General features: G+C 38.2%; 1 protein-coding gene across 3 annotated transcripts in view; it reads right to left on the bottom strand.

Moving 5' to 3' along the window:
- The window catches only part of LOC106876013 (sodium bicarbonate cotransporter 3), a 29449-nt gene extending 10383 nt beyond the window's left edge, over nt 1–19066 (bottom strand). Inside the window, exons 1-4 of one of the 3 annotated variants that reach the window (XM_089340223.1) lie at nt 18719–19066; nt 16580–16793; nt 5488–5550; nt 597–729 (exon numbers count right to left, since the gene is read on the bottom strand). In XM_089340223.1, coding sequence (XP_089196349.1) covers nt 597–729; nt 5488–5550; nt 16580–16652 — 269 coding nt within the window. In that variant the 5' untranslated portion in view covers nt 16653–16793; nt 18719–19066. Of the gene's footprint in view, nt 1–596; nt 730–5487; nt 5551–10000; nt 10250–16579; nt 16794–18574; nt 18696–18718 lie in introns of those variants that run through there. The other 2 variants (XM_089340222.1, XM_089340224.1) reach the window with 2 other exon arrangements.
- Between the last annotated feature and the right edge of the window lie 324 nt (nt 19067–19390).

Consider the following 19390-nt stretch of genomic DNA (forward strand, 5'->3'; position numbering starts at 1 on the left):
AAATATGTTTTATTACACATTGTTCAAATCTTTGATCAGAAATCAGTTCAATGAGCACCAACTTGGATCTAAGTAACAAGTATACCAAAATATAACACAGCAAAGTACATATTAGACAGTGGGGTTAAAGCAACACATGTAGACTATCACATGATACCATGCCCCAAATGGTAGATCAGTGCATGATTGAGCCAAGTTTACAGTATGGATACACTGAGTCTCAAATATCACATCTGGAGATCACACAGCTGTCTTACGGCTACACACCATGCTAAAGACCTGAACTAGAGCTGAAGAAGGTTGATGAAAGTCAAAAATCCCCAAAGAAAATAAAAAAATATGTTCAATATAAGTCCCACTTTTACAAGACAGAATAAGGATTATGTCTTGAGGTATTATTAGTAAGTGATGTGAAATGGCTCCAGCTAAGAATAAATATCACATAGTGAGAACTCATTTTCTTGTTACTGAATCACTCTGGTCAACAAGATTGGCGGGGGGGGGGGGGGGGAGAGAAAACGAAAATTGAAAACCAGAAAACAAAAGTAGATGCAAGTATTTATGGAACTAGAAAACCGTGATTGAAAAATATTTACCTGGCACTCTCCTTCCATTCAATAGCTTCCCCTTCTCTGTGTAGAACATCCATTTCACAGAAAATATGGTGAGCTTGATGCTCTTCATCATTGACATTGTGCATCAATTGCTGGATTACTTCAGAAACATTATCTTAAAGTAAGACAAAGGAAACAGAAAATTAAAAGTTGGGAATGGTGAGTGATGAGTAAAGTTTTGCTCAACTGGTTGAAATAATTGCAACAAAGTGTGCTTAGCAAAATATGCACTCAAGGGTCAGGTTGTAGTAGTAGTATGAAACCAGGTAAAGACTGGATTTGAACTCAGAACTGGAACAAATAGGGCAAGGCATTCCATCTAAGATATTCACAATTCTACGAATCCACAACAGCCAGCTGTTAACTTGTACAAGTCAAAGAGCCAACACAGAACCACATATTCAGCATGAACGACCCAACACAGTAGCAGTCACAAGACATAAGCAGACATGACCAATACACACACAGATACAAAACATGCCCAGTTCTACCTCATCACATCAACACAGCATTTCTCCTGTTTGTCTTTTTACTTCGCCAACTTGAAGCAAGTTGGTAATGTCATGTAGCAGGTTTTCTGTAAATGCAAGTGTCAATTAAATAAATTATTTAAACCATAATCTGATGCTTTCCCATTGTTTGACCTTAATGTTGTCCACATGCCTATTTCATCTGCTACCCCAACAACATCTTTTGCTATACATCCTGCAACACCTATATAAATGTGAGTTGTCTGTTTGTATCAAGTTGCTGTCTACACTTGTTAACGAATTTTTGTGAAACTTTGCACACTAGTTAAAGTAACATCCAGTTTATTACTAGACTCATTGAAGTTTAATAAAAGTCTATAATTGGATGTCTAGGGCCCTTAGAAGGGGTCTACATATATAACCCATATATTTTCCTTTAACAATCAAGGGAAATAACCCATTCATTTTCCTTTGATCACCCTGCATGGAGCACAAGAAGTGCATCAAATGATTCCCCAGGGAATTTATCCACAAGACATGTATGGGACATGATGGTTACCCACTCTACAGGCACCGAAAACCAGAAGATAGTGGAAACACTACCAAACTCAAAGTTAATGGTCAAGGGATGGAAATTGACAACAGTTTGATCGGGCCCTAAAACTCATTGCTGTCCAAAACATTGCAGGCTCATGTCAATGCTGAGTCATGCAACTCTATAAAAAGTATTAAATATATATGTAAATACATCAATAAGGGCACAAATATGGTGGTTTTGGGACTTGGACAGGAGGGCAGGCAGGCAGATGAAATTCAGCAATATAAGTTGGGCAGGTAGATTTCCATTAACGAGGCAATGTGGCACATCTTGGGCTTCAAAATCCATGATTGGCATCCAACAGTCGTGAATCTAACTGAACATCTTTAAAACGGCCAATGTATATATTTCACAGAAAACAATGTTTGAAATGTAGTTCTGTGACACTTTTTTGCACAGCTATCCTCATCCATTCGTACCACATGACCATACCAGCACAGTCGTCTCTCTTGCACCCCACATCTGATGCTTCTTAGGTCCAACTTTTCTCTCAGGGTGCTTACACTCTGTCATGTATGCACACTGACATTACACATCCAATGGATCATACTAGCTTCATTCCTTGCAAGCTTACACATGTCCTCAGCAGTCACAGCCCATGTTTCACTGCCATGTAGCATGGCTGTTTGCACACATGCGTCATAGTCTACCTTTTACTCTGAGCGAGAGGCCCTTTGTCACCAGCAAGGGTAGGAGCTCTCTGAACTTTGCCCAGGCTATTCTTATTCTAGCAGCTACACTTTCAGAGCACCCACACCCATTACTAACTTGGTCACCTCGATAACGGAAGCTATCAACTACTTCTAGTTTTTCTCCCTGGAATGTGGCGATATATATATCATCATCATCCTCATTTAACGTCCGCTTTCCATGCTAGCATGGGTTGGACGATTTGACTGAGGACTGGTGAACCGGATGGCTGCACCAGGCTCCAATCTGATCTGGCAGAGTTTCTACATCTGGATGCCCTTCCTAACGCCAACCACTCCGAGAGTGTAGTGGGTGCTTTCACGTGCTCCCAGCACGAGGGCCAGTCAGGCGGTACTGGCAATGGCCACGCTCAAAATGGTGTATTTTACATGCCACTTGCACAGGAACCAGTCCAGGGGCACTGGCAACGACCTCGCTTGAATGATTTTCTAATGCGCCACCGGCACAAGTGCCAGTAAAGTGATGCTGGTAACGATCATGTTCAAATAGTGCAAATAAAATATATATAATTAGATAAATATATATAATTAAATAAATAAATAATATATATATATTTATAATTCCCTATGTAAACACAGTTTCATCTTCCATGCTGTATGTTTAAAAAATAAAAAACAAAAACTTAAGATCCTTTTGCTCGATCCAACAGCTTTTCCCTCTCCAACTCTTTCACACTCATTTATCACCATCACTTATTCATTCATTCATCTAATTCAGTCACAGTTTGGCTGACCAAAGACTCTTGGCTCTAGTTAAGAATTGCAAATGCCCAATTCTATCTCATTATCACCATAATATTCTCCCATATCGACAGCCTGAGTTTTTGCTGTTTCGGATGTCTCTCCCATGAACACTTCTAAAGGCTTAATGTTCTCCCACCCCTACTTAGGGTTTATCTCCAATGTAATGTAGTGATCATGTAGCACATAAAAATGATGATGTAGTGTATGCAGGTTGAAGGCTATTGCATGTTCATGAGTTCTGCCAAATGTGAGCTTTCTTTTCAGGTACATGACACTGCTGTCCCCCATCTCAGGGTCTCACACCTCTCATGCCCTCAGGGTTTGCACACTTAATGTCGGCTCACTGAAAGGTAGGTCTGGTGAGATTGTTTAGATGCTTGAATGGAGACGTGTAGATTTGTGCTTAAGCATCAGAGGTGGTGTGCAAGAGAGATGACTGGGCTGGTATTGTCATGTGTTGTGAATGGATGAGGACAGCTGTGCAAAAAGTGTTACACCCTAGCAGCAGCGGGAACCTGTGGAAGAGGTAGACCCAGGAAGACATGGGATGAGGTGGTGAAGCATGACCTTCAAACACTGGGCCTCACCAAAGCAATGACAAGTGCCCGAGACCTTTGGAGATATGCTGTGCTTAAGAAGACCTGGCAACCCAAGTGAGACCAGAACGTGGCCTATGCCAGTGCAGCATAACCGGCCCATTTAAGAGGACCCTTCAATCACTGGGCAATAAACTGTGCTTGCAAAGACCTGTTGAGGCCAGTGAAATCTTTGTGACCGATTACAGTACCACTTGATTGATACCCATGCCAGTGGCACGTAAAAAGCTCCATTCGAGCATGATCATTGCCAGTGCCACCTAACTGGCTCCTGTGCTGGTGGCACGTAAAAAGTACCCACTCCATTCTCGGAGTGGCTGATGTTAGGAAGGGCGTCCAGCTGTAGAAGCTTTGCCAGATCAGACTGGAGCATGGTGCAGCCTTCTTGCTCGCCAGCCCTCAGTCAAACTGTCCAACCCATGCCGGCATGGAAAGCGGACATTAAACGATGATGATGATGATTTATATATATATATATATTTATATAAATGTGTGTTTTTTTCAGTGATTACAAATAACACAGAAAAAATAAATAAACAGTTACCAAAGTAGCAAAAATTCACACAAGTAACAGGGATGTAATAACCTGTTTAAAATGGTAGAAACTCTGAATTAAGGTGAAATGTTTTGTATAATGTGGATAAATAAATAAATGGGGTTAAACGCCGGTGTTATTCAAATTCTTTTACTTCCGACATATGTTTCAAAGACAACACTGGTATTATTCAAGAAGGAGTAAAATGGTGTAAAACAATGCAATCTTCTCATCAGGGAAAGAAAGAAACCAAACACATCAATAAGACATTTTAACAGAATGTGATGACTGCATATATGATGACGGGAACGCCATCAAGTTGTTTTTTAAAAAACTGTTAGTAGATATAATATCAAAGGTTGTTTATAGAAAGAGAAGGAGAAAGAAAGAAATTCATAGAAAACTAATAATGGAGAGCTACAGAGCGATAAGTGAATTAGAATAATGCTTGAAGGCATGGAAGTAGATATATTTAGTGGAAGTGAAATGCAAGAGGACAGTGAAAGGTGGAATTTTATAGAATGGTAGAAATCCCTTATAGGAACTAAAGGTAGGTTTCTGCCAATGCTTGCAACAATAAACGCGTTTTATAAACATGTTTAAAAGCGGATTCTTTGAGAATAGGATAAAAAGCATTCCACTATTACAAAGCGAACAAAAAGATTTACCTTTGTCATAAGGTAAAGAAATAGAGAGAATATTCCATTCAAATTAAATTATTATGAGCTTTTAGATACCAGATAAATTTACAAAGCCCAATATTGTTACAAAGGAACCGTTATGTAGGTGCTCGATCTGTGATAAACAGCACCATAATACCATATAAATCATATCACATCATCTTGGGAAAGAGAAGATGCATTATATGGAGTAGTCAAAGAAAAAAAAAAAACAGGATAAACATGGTGGCAAAGCTTTTCATCATAAATCAGCACTCATCAAGGAGAATTGAGTTGAATGACAATATACAACAATCTAACATATTTAGAGTGAGTGAGTGAGTGAGTGAGTGAGTGAGTGGGTGGGTGGGTGGGTGGGTGAGTGGGTGAGTGAGTGAGTGAGTGAGTGAGTGGGTGGGTGGGTGAGTGAGTGAGTGAGTGAGTGAGTGAGTGAGTGAGTGGGTGGGTGGGTGGGTGAGTGGGTGAGTGAGTGGGTGAGGCTAAAATCTTTACTAGAGAGAGAATGAGAATTATGGAGAAAAGTTTTATCATTTGACTTACCGCTCACTTTGTAAGGGGGATTTTCACCCAGGTAAAGATCAGAATTAGAAACAGATATACTATCTATAAATAGAAAATTAAATACTAAATATAATGGAACAATGATTTTAATTATTACAAAAACATAAAATACTGGCAGTAGGGAATTTACATGGAGGAAAAATGGACAGATGGGGAAGAAAACTATCAATAAAAATGAAGAGCAATAAGAATCATGAAAATGAAACAGATAAAGTAAGCCCTAATATATAGGTTAGCCAAGATATTCCTGTTAAAATGAATGGAATAAAAGAGAAAATATTACAAAACATCACTTAACTTTTTGAGATATGTACATGTATATTTACATATATAAACATATATATATATATATATATATATATATATATATATGTATATATATATATATATGTATATATATATATACACAGGTCAGCTGCTGCACGATCTTTTGCACCATGTACAAAAAAGACTCTTGCCCTTGCATAATCTCTGAAGAGTGCACTTCTTTGGTAAGTTTTTCTCCATGGAGTCATTTGTTGTCTTTCCCCAGGGAAGTTTTTCTCCTTAAGGTCTTTGTAGTTTTGGCGGGGTGTTGGGTGGGCAAACTGGCAGTTTTTGCCGTCTTCCCAGGTAAAATTTGCAGGTTCTTGAGTGCCTTCCAAATGACTTTCCTGTAGGCTTTTGGATGGCACTGGATCCTCCTTGGGTCTTTCTGTTTTTTTTGTTTGCGGGATTAGAGTTAGGGTTTTGGTTGTTTCATTTTGCCTTCTCCTTCCTTTCCTTCTTCATGTTTGTGTTCCGCCCTTCCTTTTTTTGTGGTGGGAACTGTTTTCCTCTGGTGGTCCAATGGGGTGAGGGCTCCTTTCCTTTGTAGGACCACTGGCACAGAGGGACTTCTAGTTGCTGCTTCCTTGGCTCCACTATCCTTTTCTGCCTGGTCATTCACGGGGGTGGGTGATCCATTCTTTTGAGGAACCTCTGGATCAAAGAGACTTCCAGGTGTTGCTTTCTTTTCATCTTCTCCATCCTTATCAGCCTTTCCACAATAGTTTTCGATTATGACATCCAGGGTGTCAATGTGTGGTCTGATGAGCGTATAGGATCGGAGGAATTCATTCTTCTTCTGCTCCATCTGATCAGTGGTTCTGTGAAAGCCATTGTTTCTCAGGGCAGCAGTTATGTTGTTTGGCGGAGATATATATAAACATAATTGAGGGATCAGCAAACATTTGCTTCACCACATACCGAAGTTCAGAAATAGCAGCTAAAAAAGCTGAGACTTCAACAGATAGCATTACTTGTAACTCACAAAGGCAAAAACAAGAAGAAAAAACAATGAAAACTAACCGTTCGAAGTTTGAAGTTCGAACGGTTAGTTTTCATTGTTTTTTCTTCTTGTTTTTGCCTTTGTGAGTTACAAGTAATGCTATCTGTTGGAGTCTCAGCTTTTTTAGCTGCTATTTCTGAACTTCGGTATGTGGTGAAGCAAATGTTTGCTGATCCCTCAATTATGTTTATAAATGTATAAGAACTTTTAAATAAGTTCTCCACCGATAATGGTGTTTACACACCGAAGGGCTTGGTAAAAATTATTAACTGTTGATTTATTAATAAATTAATAAATTGATAAACCTTTACCCTTTTAATTGTAATAATTATATATATATATGTAAATGATAGGATTGCTTCAATATTTCAGAGGTAGTCTGAAGTATCTAAGCAACCATTCTCCACATAATTATATATATATATATATATATATATATATATATATATATATATATATATATATTGTTTTTTGATAGAAAGGACAACAAAAGAAAGAGACCTCAATATTATGTAAACAGAGGAATTTATCCGTAAAAATATGACACTTATTCGGTAGCCATGATAAAACTCCGAGTTTCGGATGCCGACGGATATATATATATATACATGTGTGTGTATATATATATATATATATATATATATATATATATATATATATATATATGAATATACACATATATGTATATAAATATATATATATACCCATATATATATACACCCATATATATGTATACACATATATATACATATACATGTATATATTTATATGCATGTATATGTATATTCATATATATGTATACGTACATGTATATATTATATATATATATATATATACTCTTTTACTTGTTTCACTCATTTGACTGTGGCCATGCTGGAGCACCGCCTTTAGTCGAGCAAATTGACCCCAGGACTTATTCTTTGAAAGTCTACTACTTATTTTATCGGTCTCTTTTGCCGAACCGCTAAGTTACGGTGACGTAAACATACCAGCATCGGTTGTCAAGCGGTGGGGGGGGGACAAACATAGACACACAAACATATACACACATATATATATATATATATACATATATATATATATATATATATATATATATATATATATATACAAATACGACGGGCTTCTCGTGTTATAAAGCCCATTAGGTGGGGGTTAATATTGTAGGAGGGTGAAGTTTTGGAAATCGTCGCTATTTAATACCGAGAAGTTATATTATTTTCATTGAAATCGGAGATATTTGAAATTTCACAGGGTGTGTTTGTCCCCCTGTAACCCCCCCCCCCAATCGCAAAGTAACTTTTATGAAGCTCATCGTCTTTCTCGTAAAATTTTACTTGAGAGCACATTGTTTTTATGTATCTTCTGTTCCCTTTCGTCCTATAGATGTACAGTCACACAGACGTTGAGCTTTATATATATATATATATATATATATATATATATATATATATATATATATATATATATATATATACACACCAGGCTTTTCCTTTCAAAGGCTGGTGCCACTTAAAAAGCATTCGTGTCGGTGCTGCGTAAACACACCCAGCACACTTAAGTGCTTGGCGTTAGGAATGGTATCCAGCCATAGAAACCATGCCACAACAGATAGTTGGAGTCTGGATAGCTCTCTCTTAGCCAGCTCCATGCCAAGCAGCCAACTCATATCAGCATAGAAAGTGGACGTTAAACGATGATGCCCTTCTTTCAGTTTCCATCTATCAAATCAGACTCACAAAGCTTTGGTCGGTAGAAGACATTTGCCCAAGGTGTCACGCGTTGGGACTAAACCCAGAACCATGTAGCTGGGAAGAAAGCTTCATAGACACATGTGCATTGATACACCCATACTTAAAAATACACCATTTCATACAGACCCAGTCATACGCACATAAATACACACGCTCAAACACACATTGTGTGATACTACCATAGCGCCCACATTATTTATATCTGTACGAAAATATCTGCTAAATATGCCCTCAATGAGACAGGATGTAGTCGCGAAGACTTTTACAACACTAACCCTAAGATGGATTTTTGTGAGTCATACCAAAGGCACAACAGAACTGGAGACTATCAAGGTGTTGAAAAATTCCCATAAAAACATTCAGGACAGATTTGGAATGTATGGGATGGATCGGCTGCACAGCAGACGTGAACTTCTCTTCAAAAACTAAGGAGAACATCTATGAAGAACTCCTATATCCAGGCCACATATTTCCGTTTGTTGTTGTTATTATTATTAGACGTGCACCAGTTTCTGTAACAAATGCAAAGAAAACTAGAAAATGCCCGGTTCTTCAGAAGAGTGCAGAGCAAACTGATTCGCATTTTCCAGATTCAATCCATCACAGAAACAGTAAGAGTTTGTAAAACATTCCAATGACTTTTCATTTAAGTCTGAGCGAATATTCTTACATTTATTTTAATGGTTTCAGTCGAAAGGACCGTAGCCAAGCTGAAGCACCGCCTTGATTTATTTTCTTTCAGCTTTATGCCTGGAAGTTGGTCTATCATCGTGTTTGTAGCAGCTGATTATCCTTGAGTGTATGTCTGAAGGATAAGCTGGTCCGGTAGGGCCCCACACCTTTCTATTTACGATTGGCAGTTGAACAATTAGGGACCTCGAAATATCAGACGAGCACTCTAATGTATCTGCTCGTGATTCCGAAGGTGGTTATATTTGGAAGCTGACAGTATCGAAAACCACTTAGATATATATATGGAACACACACAGAAATAGTAATGAAAGGCAATTAAGTTCCACACAAACGAGTGCAAGTTTATCTCCACGTTTACATCATCCTGCTCAGGTAACCCAGGGGCAGTCTTGGCTTAAATAAAACAGCCTGGTCCCTTTCTTAGGGACCAGCTTGAATTCTGCAAAGGAACACGTCTAAATTTGCAAATTTGAACTTGTTTGTAAATATTGCGTGGCGAGATTTAGTTGTTATTTTTGCAATAAAAAATGTTTCATTGGATTGTTTCTTTGGAGAAAATTAATTATAGAAATATTTGTGTAAAAAAGGTTCGCTTGAAAAGTTTGGGGAGAAAAAGAGTCAAGAAAATGAAATAAAAATCAAGAAAGAGTAAAAGAAGTTAAAATTGAAAAAACGGAAAGACAAATAGAGAGAGAGGAAAAGTTTAGAGAAATGTTGTTTAGTTTGTAATCCTTACTTTTGCTTTCAATCGTTCGTAAAGCCATGCTTGATGCGTCCAGCTGCAAATAATCGTCGGTTTAACTTAAAACACTGAAACCACAGCTGGAGTGGCGGTGGTGCTGATGCGATGTACCGTAGCGCCATCACATGATACCTCCACCACCTCTAATCACTCTCACTCTCTCTCTCTCTCTGGCGGTTACTAGTTCGTGCAGGGTTCAACCTGTAGCATAAACTTAGTAGGAGTGACAAGTCAGAAGTTTTCTTTCTTCTTTTCTTTCGGTGATTTTGTTTTGTTCTCCTCTACTTCTTTTCAAATTGTAAATAATTATTGCGGAGGGGAAGGCAACTTTTGACCAGTCAAGGATTGAAATGAATTAATGAATAGAAAGAAGAAATAAAATAAAAAAAAGATTATTTGTCAAGAGAGAGAGAGAGAGAGAGAAAGAGGGAGGGAGGGGGAGAGAGAGAAACAGAGGAGAGGACCTCACTTTCTTTGTCTACTTTTTCTTTTTCTCTGCCTTCTTTTTCACTCTTTCTCCCGATGTTTCTCTCTCTCTCTCTCTCTCTCTCACAGACACATACACAGAAGGAATATGTATGTGTGTGTGTGTGTGTGTGTGTGTGAGAGAGAGAGAGAGAGAGAGAGAGAGACAAAGTTATAAAGTTGTTCTGCTTAAAACCCTCAATGGTAACTAAAACATGCAAAAACTGTAATACACACACACGCGCATATATATATATGTATATATACATATATATATATATATATGCATTTATATATATATATGTATGCATATATACATTTATATATGCATACATATATATATATGTATATGAATATATATATATATATGTATATATATATAAAACTTACTATATAAAGGATGAAGGTATGTACATACATGTACATATATATGCATATACTCATATATTGTTTATATATATATGTGTGTGTTTGTGTGTGTGTGTGTGTGTGTGTATGTGTATATATGTACATATATATATATGGATATATTTATATATCCATATATGTGTATATATATATATTTGTATATATTTATGCATATATATATATATATATATATATATATATATATATATATATATATATATATCCATATATGTGTATATATATATATATTTGTATATATTTATGTATATATATAAATATGTATATATTTCTCGTCTACGTTTTGTTTGCAATGTCCTGTACCCAGATATGCACATATACATACAGGTGGATGTCGGTATGCACATACCTGTACGTATATATGCATATACTCATTTACTATTTGTTTATATGATTGACCGTTGACTGAACACTATTCAATTTTTTTTCTCCGTGTTTTTCTCCTTGTCTCCGTATTCTTTCTGTTGAAGAGCGTAGCTCGAAACGTCAAAGACTTTCCGTATTCCCGAGCGTCATACTAATATATACTTTTGTTATTTACACCACCTGTCCTCGTCTGTTGTTATTATTTGTATATTCTCCCATATATATATATATATATATATATATATATATATATATATATATATATAAATAATATATGAATAAGATTCGGCAGTGATGTCATCAGACCTTTTTGTGGTGAAGGAGATGTGATCGCCTGGACCCGTAAGATCAAGGTGGTGGCCAGGCTACAAGGCCTTGACGATGTAGCATGGCTCTGTATGTGGTGGGAAACGCGTTGGCGCTGTACTTCGCGATGGATGAAACGGAGCAACTGGATGCGCCGAAGATCGAGCAGAGCTTAAAGAAAACCTTTACGGAAAGTTCGTGCGCAACGTTCGCCAAGCTGGGAACAATCAGATGGACAGAGCAACAGGTAGACGTGTACGTAGCGGGGGTTCGGAGACTGGCCAAGCTATCTGGTTTTACCGGAGAGGAGCGAGAAAAAGTGGCACCACTGGCTTTCCTAAATGGCTTCCCCGACGACATATCGGTGCGACTGCAACAAATGCCAGGCAAGGGCACGTTTTGGATTTAACACAGCTGGACAGCCGACATTGAGGGGCAGGTGAACCGTATTGTTTCTCACATTACTGTTCCTTCATACTACACACACACACACACACACTTTTTATACTCATCCAGACAGACGATACAAAGAAAACAAGGACGGGTCATTCGGAGTCTTCTTTCCTCTGTCGAGTTCCAGATTATCTTTGCAATTTCGGCTGGTTATACTCGAGATTGCTCCAATCTGGCTAGCCCCAAGAAAAAAAACTAAGCTAAGAGCACTAGATTCTCACTACCTCTCTCTCTTCTCTCCCCCACGTGACCGGTGTTCGGCCAAGCCTGACCTTTCTTTCTTGGTTCGACTACCATCCGTGCAACATCTATATTCCTCCCTGTGCCTGTCAAATCTTATGCCCCTGCCGTCAGGCTTTACTTCCACATACACCAGCTTAATTTAATTCGTCCTTATTCGAAAGACACCCGTTGTTAATGTCCTGTTATTTGTATTTGTGTACGGTTCTCCGTTTTTATTCTGTCCTTGTTTTCGTATACATTCGCTGCTTTCTTCCAAGAAATCTAGTGCTCTTAGCTTAGTTTTTCTTTGGGGCTGGTCAGATTGCAGCAATCTCGAGTATAACCAGCCGAAATTGCAAAGATAATCTGAAACTCGACTAAGGAAAGAAAACTCTGAACGACCCATCCTTGTTTTCTTTGTTTCGTCTGTCTGGATGTATTGCGTTCTTGTCCCATTTTTGTATATATATATATATATATATATATATATATATATATATATATATATATATATATATGACGGGCTTCTTTCAGTATATGTGTGTGTATGTTCCACTGCTTGACGACCGGTGTTGGTGTGTTTACGTTCCCCGTAAAAAAGTGGTTCGGCAAAATGTTCGATACAATAAGTACCAGACTTAAAAAGTGTACTGGAGGTCAATTCATTCGACTAAAAATTCTTGAAGGCGGTGCCCCAGCATGGCCGCGGATTAATAACCGAAAGAAGTAAAAGATAACAGATTTTCATATTTAAACAGATTTTGTCTTCTCTACAAATACATTAAAGCATATTTCTCAAAAATGGAAAAGTGCTCCTACTGTGGCCTCTCTTAGCAAATAAGATTTATCACATCGAGGTGAGAACTAGAACGGTGACAGTAGCGGCGGCGGCGTTGGTGATACCTTATTTATAAATACACTATCTTTCGCCTCATTTAAGCATGATACGGAATGTTTACCGACTTGTTTCAATACCACCATAAGCACCACCACCACCACCGCCATCATCATCATCATCATCATCATCATCTTTCATGCTTCGATGGTTCATTTAATAAGAAATAATTAGCAACTAATTAACTATATAAATAAATAAAAGTAATTGACTATTCTATTTTTGCTTTGCCGAAAATAGATTTAAAAAGTTACGAGAAATTAAATTGAGTGAGTCTTTAGTGAATCCAGACTCTTACGTTTTTGATCTTTTACTTGTTTTTGTTTTGTTTTGTTTTTATCTATTGTGTGCTGGGACACGACTTTGAAGGGTTTCGTCAAACACATCAACCCCCAAAACATATTTTTTAATAAAGTGTAGCACTATTTATATCGGTCTCTTTGGCCGGACAGCTTCATCGTTGGAACGTAAACAAACCAATACTGATCGCTAAGCGGTGGTGGACAAACCCAAGTTTACGTCTACCAAATCGACTGACCGGTTGGCCTGAGGCTATCGATGAAGATACTTGCCCAATTTGCTACTCGGTGGGACTAGACCAGGAACCATGTGGTTAAGAGGCAAACTTACTACACGGAAAGAAACACTGGAGTTGATCGGGGTTTGGTGGGGGGGTTGCTTCTTTCGATGGTCTGAAGTCATCCCTCCTCGTGAGACCACAACAGAAACAATAGCTAAAGTTCTCCTTCAACATTGGATTGCACGCTTTGGCACACCTGCTGCCATTACAACAGACAGGAGACGTCAGTTGGAATCCAAGTCTCTTTTCGGAATGGACACACCTCTCAGTTTGCAAAAGCTCTCCTCCAACTCTTTACCATCCTGCAGCAAACGGTATGGTGGAACGGTTAGAGTTTATCATTATTAAGAATGTCGTCAGGCGCTCACAGCCCTCCACCAGTCGGGTAATGGGATCGGTGGATGTTCTGCTTTAGAAATTTATAGGAGATTAGTGGCAAGAAAGTGGCGACACCGTTCTGGGGGTGACTCTGGGCTCCGAGGAGAATGAACTGACTACTAGTCTGTTCCGGAGGACTTTCCGTTCAGGAACTATCATGGCTAGTTTCCAGATGTCCTTGTCCTGACAGTGCTACCGGTTGGAGATAAACTCTACAGGCACGGATGTGTTGTCAGACGGGCTTGTCCGAGGTGCGGGCAGAGTGACGAAACCGTTCTGCACGCCCTCGTCCAGTGTCTGAACATTGCTGACTTGTGAGGTTATGTCGAACGTGTGGGATGGATCCGTGTGTCGGCCGAGTCTATAGTGATGATCTCACCGCCGCCCTCCTTCAATCGGGCAGGCAAGGCAGTTTTCCTTTGCCTGGTGGATGTAGGGAAAGAGGTTGTCTGGTGGGAAAGGTTGAAAGGCATGAGGACAGATACATTCCTCTTTGGTAGAGCTCTCAGTTAAAAAAAAATTGAGAGTGGAGAGGGAAGTGCTGTCCTCGAGTGAGTTTATTGAAAGATGGGTGGAAGTTGCGAAAACGGCAACGAGTGGATGGTACCTATCTAAGTGTAGATCTGTGAGTCGGAGAGAAGAAATTGGAGTGGACACTTGCTCTTGGGCTTTCAGGGAAATCTCGGACAGTGGGGTTCCTTGATTATCTCTAAACGCCTTCCTATATGAGGAGGGTCACATCTCTATCATCATTCTCGCTACTTTTTTTGTCTTTTTGACCTTTGTATGCTATGCATATGGCCTTTCTTTTTCAGTGTATACTTAATTTCTTTCTTTTTTATATTTCTCTATTTTTATTACCATTTCATTTTATGTAAACCCCTACACTTCATATCTGTCTCTGTGTTGTCCCCCTCTTCCTTCGCCGTTGTGGCAAATAAAATGAAATCATTGTTATTATCATTATTATTCATAGACACTCAACAGATTAGACTGTTTATTATTATTATTATTGTTATTATTATTATTATTATTATGGCGGAGAGCTGGTAGAATTGTTAGCACGCCTTGCGAAATGCTTAGCGGTATTTCGTCTGCCACTGCGTTCTGAGTTCAAATTCCGCCGAGGTCGACTTTGCCTTTCATCCTTTCGGGGTCGATAAATTAAGTACCAGTTACGCACTGGGGTCGATAAAATCGACTTAATCCGTTTGTCTGTCCTTGTTTGTCTCCTCTGTGTGTAGCCCCTTGTGGCAGTAAAGAAATAGGTATTTCGTCTGCCGTTACGTTCTGATTTCAAATTCCGCCGAGGTCGACTTTACCTTTAATTTTTCTCGGGGTTTATAAAATAAGTACCGGTTGAACACTGGGGTCGATGTAATCGACTCATTCCCACCTCTTCCAAGCTGCCCTTGTGGCAAAAATTTGAAATCATTATTATTATTATTATTAAGGCGGCGAGCTGGCAGAAACGTTAGCACGCCGGGCGAAATGCTTAGCGGTATTTCGTCTGCTGTTACGTTCTGAGTTCAAATTCTACCGAGGTCGACTTTGTCTTTCATCCTTTCGGGATCGATAAATTAAGTACCAGTTACGCACTGAGGTCGATATAATCGACTTATTCCCTTTGTCTGTTCTTGTTTGTCCCTTCTATGTTTAGCCCCTTGTGGGCAATAAAGAAATAAGAATCGTTAGCACGCTGGAAGAAATGCTTAGCGGTATTTCACTCGTCTTTACTTTCTGAGTTCAAATTCCGCCGAGGTCGACTTTGCCTTTCATCCGATGAAATGGGTACCAGTTACGCACTGGGTCGATGTAATCGACAAGGCTTGTGCCTATATTATTATTATTATTATTATTATTATTATTATTATTATGGCGGCGGCGGACTGGCAGAGTCGCTAGTGCACACCGAGCAAAATTCTTTGTGGCATTTCGTTCGTCTTTACGTTCTGCGTTCAAATTCTGCCGGGGTCGACAAATTAAGTACCAGTGAAACACTGCTGAAAAATTTCAGCCTTGTACTTTAGTGAAAAGGATCATTATTATCATTAGGGCTGTTGCATTGTCCAAGAAAACTTAACTTGCATGTCTCAGCTGATTGGAGGAATGACTTTTTTTTATATTAGAATCTAGAAAAGTCATTATGAATGGGATTTGTCAATCGGATAAATTAATCTTCTAAGTTTCGTAGAAGAATAAATATTTAGAAAGTACAATGGAATAAAGATATTCAAGAAGTATTCTAAAGCCATCTTCTTGTTTAGCGTAAACCAACATTGAATATTTCATTTTATTTGATCATAAAATCTTACTTCAGAAAAACAAAGCGGAGGACGAAAATTCTGCAATTTGAAATTGCAACAGAAATTTCTAAACTATTAAGATATTTGAATTGATGATAATGTTAAATGGAGAAGTAAATTAGGTTAATGAGAATATAATTAGCACCATAAAACTATACATAAACTGTAAAACTCACGTTCGCTGAGAGCGTTGTTCGTTTTCGTATTTGACTCATTTTCTGACTGTATTGTCAAGCTAGTCTTCGGCATTTTCTTTCACCTTCTGTTTGGTTTGAGAAATACAAGTCTATCAAGAAAATCATTTTCGTTTTTTTGTTTCTTTCTTTTCTGGTTTGTTTTGTTTTGTTTTTTTTCGTTTCACGACTCCATTCTTTCATTTTTAACACCTTCCTGTTAAGTGAAAACAAATGAAATGCTGATTTGAGTTTTTATGATTTTTCATAGAAACAAAGGAAATGTGTGTGTGTGAGTGAGCTTACATGCGTGTGCGTGTGCGTGTTCTACATAATTTTACTAAGACGACGCTTTATTGTTATTGTTTAGTCTTATTTGAGCATCTGGATGAGCAAACTCCTGATCAAAGACCATTCTGTCTTTTTTCTTTTCTTTTTTTTTTGTGTTGGTGTAACTAGGACTATGATATACTATGTGTCCTTCGTTTTTAACACGTTGTGGGATAGTTTTAAGCTGTGGCTACTATTTCTAGTAGGCCGAGCGACCTCGTAGAGGCTTCCTCGTTGACTCGATACTTTGTTGAAACGTTTTGGTTATTGTTTGTACAAAAAACGAAAAAACAACCCATTCATTCGAACTCAAAGACATTAGGATTCATGGATGCAGAAAAGTCACTAATTTTCCGATTTAATTTGCTTTATTGCCACCAGACAAATACTGCGTGGGGGAACTTCATAAAAGAACGGAGGAAATCTTATCTGACTGTCGATTCATTTTGAGTGAAAACGGCGACAGCCTTGTCAGAACATATACAGAACCTGGAACAAGAACGGACAAGCTCGGTTCTGAAGACAAAGTTAGGTATTAACGAATAAACAAATGAAGAAATTATTAATCCTTATAATTCACTGCTTTCTGGGCTGATGCGAATGATTATTGTAGCTAGTTGTGTGTAGTAGTGATCAGAGTACATAAAATACTTGATGGCTTTATTTCATCATTCCTTTTACAATATAACCACATTTGAAGCTGATGTATTATGAAGAATTAGCTGATGTGGGGATTAAAAAAAAAAACTGTAAGGGGATTAAAGAAAATTGCTACCTCACTGATTTTAATTCCGTAAAGATTTCTGTGATTTAACACACAGAGTAGCTATTAATTCTGTGCTTTGTTTCCTTTTTATGGTTTCATTCATCACCCATCGATGAGTGCCAGTGAAATACCGAGTGCGATTTAATAGAGCTAAATGCACACTAAAATCTGTGGCTTTGAAACCTAAATTGGAAATTATTGTTGTTGTTTATCACGGAAACATGTGTTCTCGAATCTCTGTGAGTTTTGTCTTGTTTTCCGTTTTGGAAGTTTGATTTTGTTGCTTTTATTGTTTTACTTTGCTGTTTGATTTATCAGAATTATAAAGCACTGGTCAACCGTTTTTGTCACTTGTGTTATTGCTTTGGCCAGCAACAGATGAAAGTTAGAGGTGGTTTCGTTGCTAAAACCATTGATTGTAGGCAACATCTCTTTTCACACAATCTTACAAATATTGTAGCAATTGAAAATAGTAGCAACAACAACAGTAACAGCAATAAAGATCAGTCAAGGGAAGTCGATAAAATCACCAGCGGTAGAGAGAAAATCATTGCTACCACCTTTATAGCAAAGAAGTGTAGAACCGGAAATAAAGTCGCCAACACCATGTCAGTCATAAACAATGACAGCAGCAGTAGTGAAAGTACAGAGAAATGGAAATTCCTTTATCGGTGTTGCAAAACCTTTGATTTAGTACCACTGGACAACAATTTACATTAGATAGAAGCAGCAGAACAACATATCAGGAGACTAGAACAAATACCTGTTACACTCAATAATTTTTGGCCCAAGCAGAACGAAAAACCTCTGAAGAGTTACAAATTAGTGGTGGGTATATCTTCGGACCAAGTTTAACTCTACTCAAAAAGCATCTTGGAAGATATAACTTTTGTAGCACATACCAGTATCCTTGGATACATATGAGTTATTTTTCGGAAACCCTGGCTCAGAAGCACTCCACTCCACCGTCCCGTATGACTGAGGATTATATGCTCTTAACAATGTAGGTGGGACAGTGTGGGTCTAGATAAACATTTCGAACATACCAGCAAACTGAAACTTCTGGCAAGTGGTGAAGTGTGTCGTTTTGGAGGCTGCTAGAAATAAAATTATTCCAAACGAAAAATTGTGCTGCGATGTAGTTGGAGAGGGCCCTATTCAGCAGAAACCTGACACTCAACAAATAGAGAGCTCAGGAAGACAGAAACTGCAGGTGGTAGTGGAAAGTAGGAAACAAGGATGCTACAAATATGGAAACACTTATCACCCCAAGGCCTTCTGCCTCCCAAAACAGAAAATGACAACTGAAATAATTGAGCTGTTTGATAAGTCACCGATTTTTAATGACCCTTAGTTGTAAATTCCAGCAAATGAATTATAGATGATCGTTTGACAATTCTTCCTTAACAAAAAATTATTTGACTCTAGTTGCCGTCAGAATCGAGCAATCTGATTGGTCAGCAAATATATCTCTAACCGGTGTTTACTTTCTTGCTGCATTTTGTTAGTGACAGATATTCTCTTCCTCCCAGAATTTATCGTATTTTCAACAAAACATTTGGCAGAATAACATCTGAAAAAAAGGCTGGTGTATGACAATACGAATTTATGTAATTTTATCTATGTAATTATGTGATGGGCTCGTACTGAAATACGAATTAAAGCACGCTATTGAAACACGTGTAGTGAACTTTCTGTGTGTGTGTGTATGTGTGTGT

Source organism: Octopus bimaculoides, chromosome 23, assembly GCF_046866305.1.
Source record: "Octopus bimaculoides isolate indiv1 chromosome 23, ASM4686630v1, whole genome shotgun sequence".
NCBI lineage: Eukaryota > Metazoa > Mollusca > Cephalopoda > Octopoda > Octopodidae > Octopus > Octopus bimaculoides.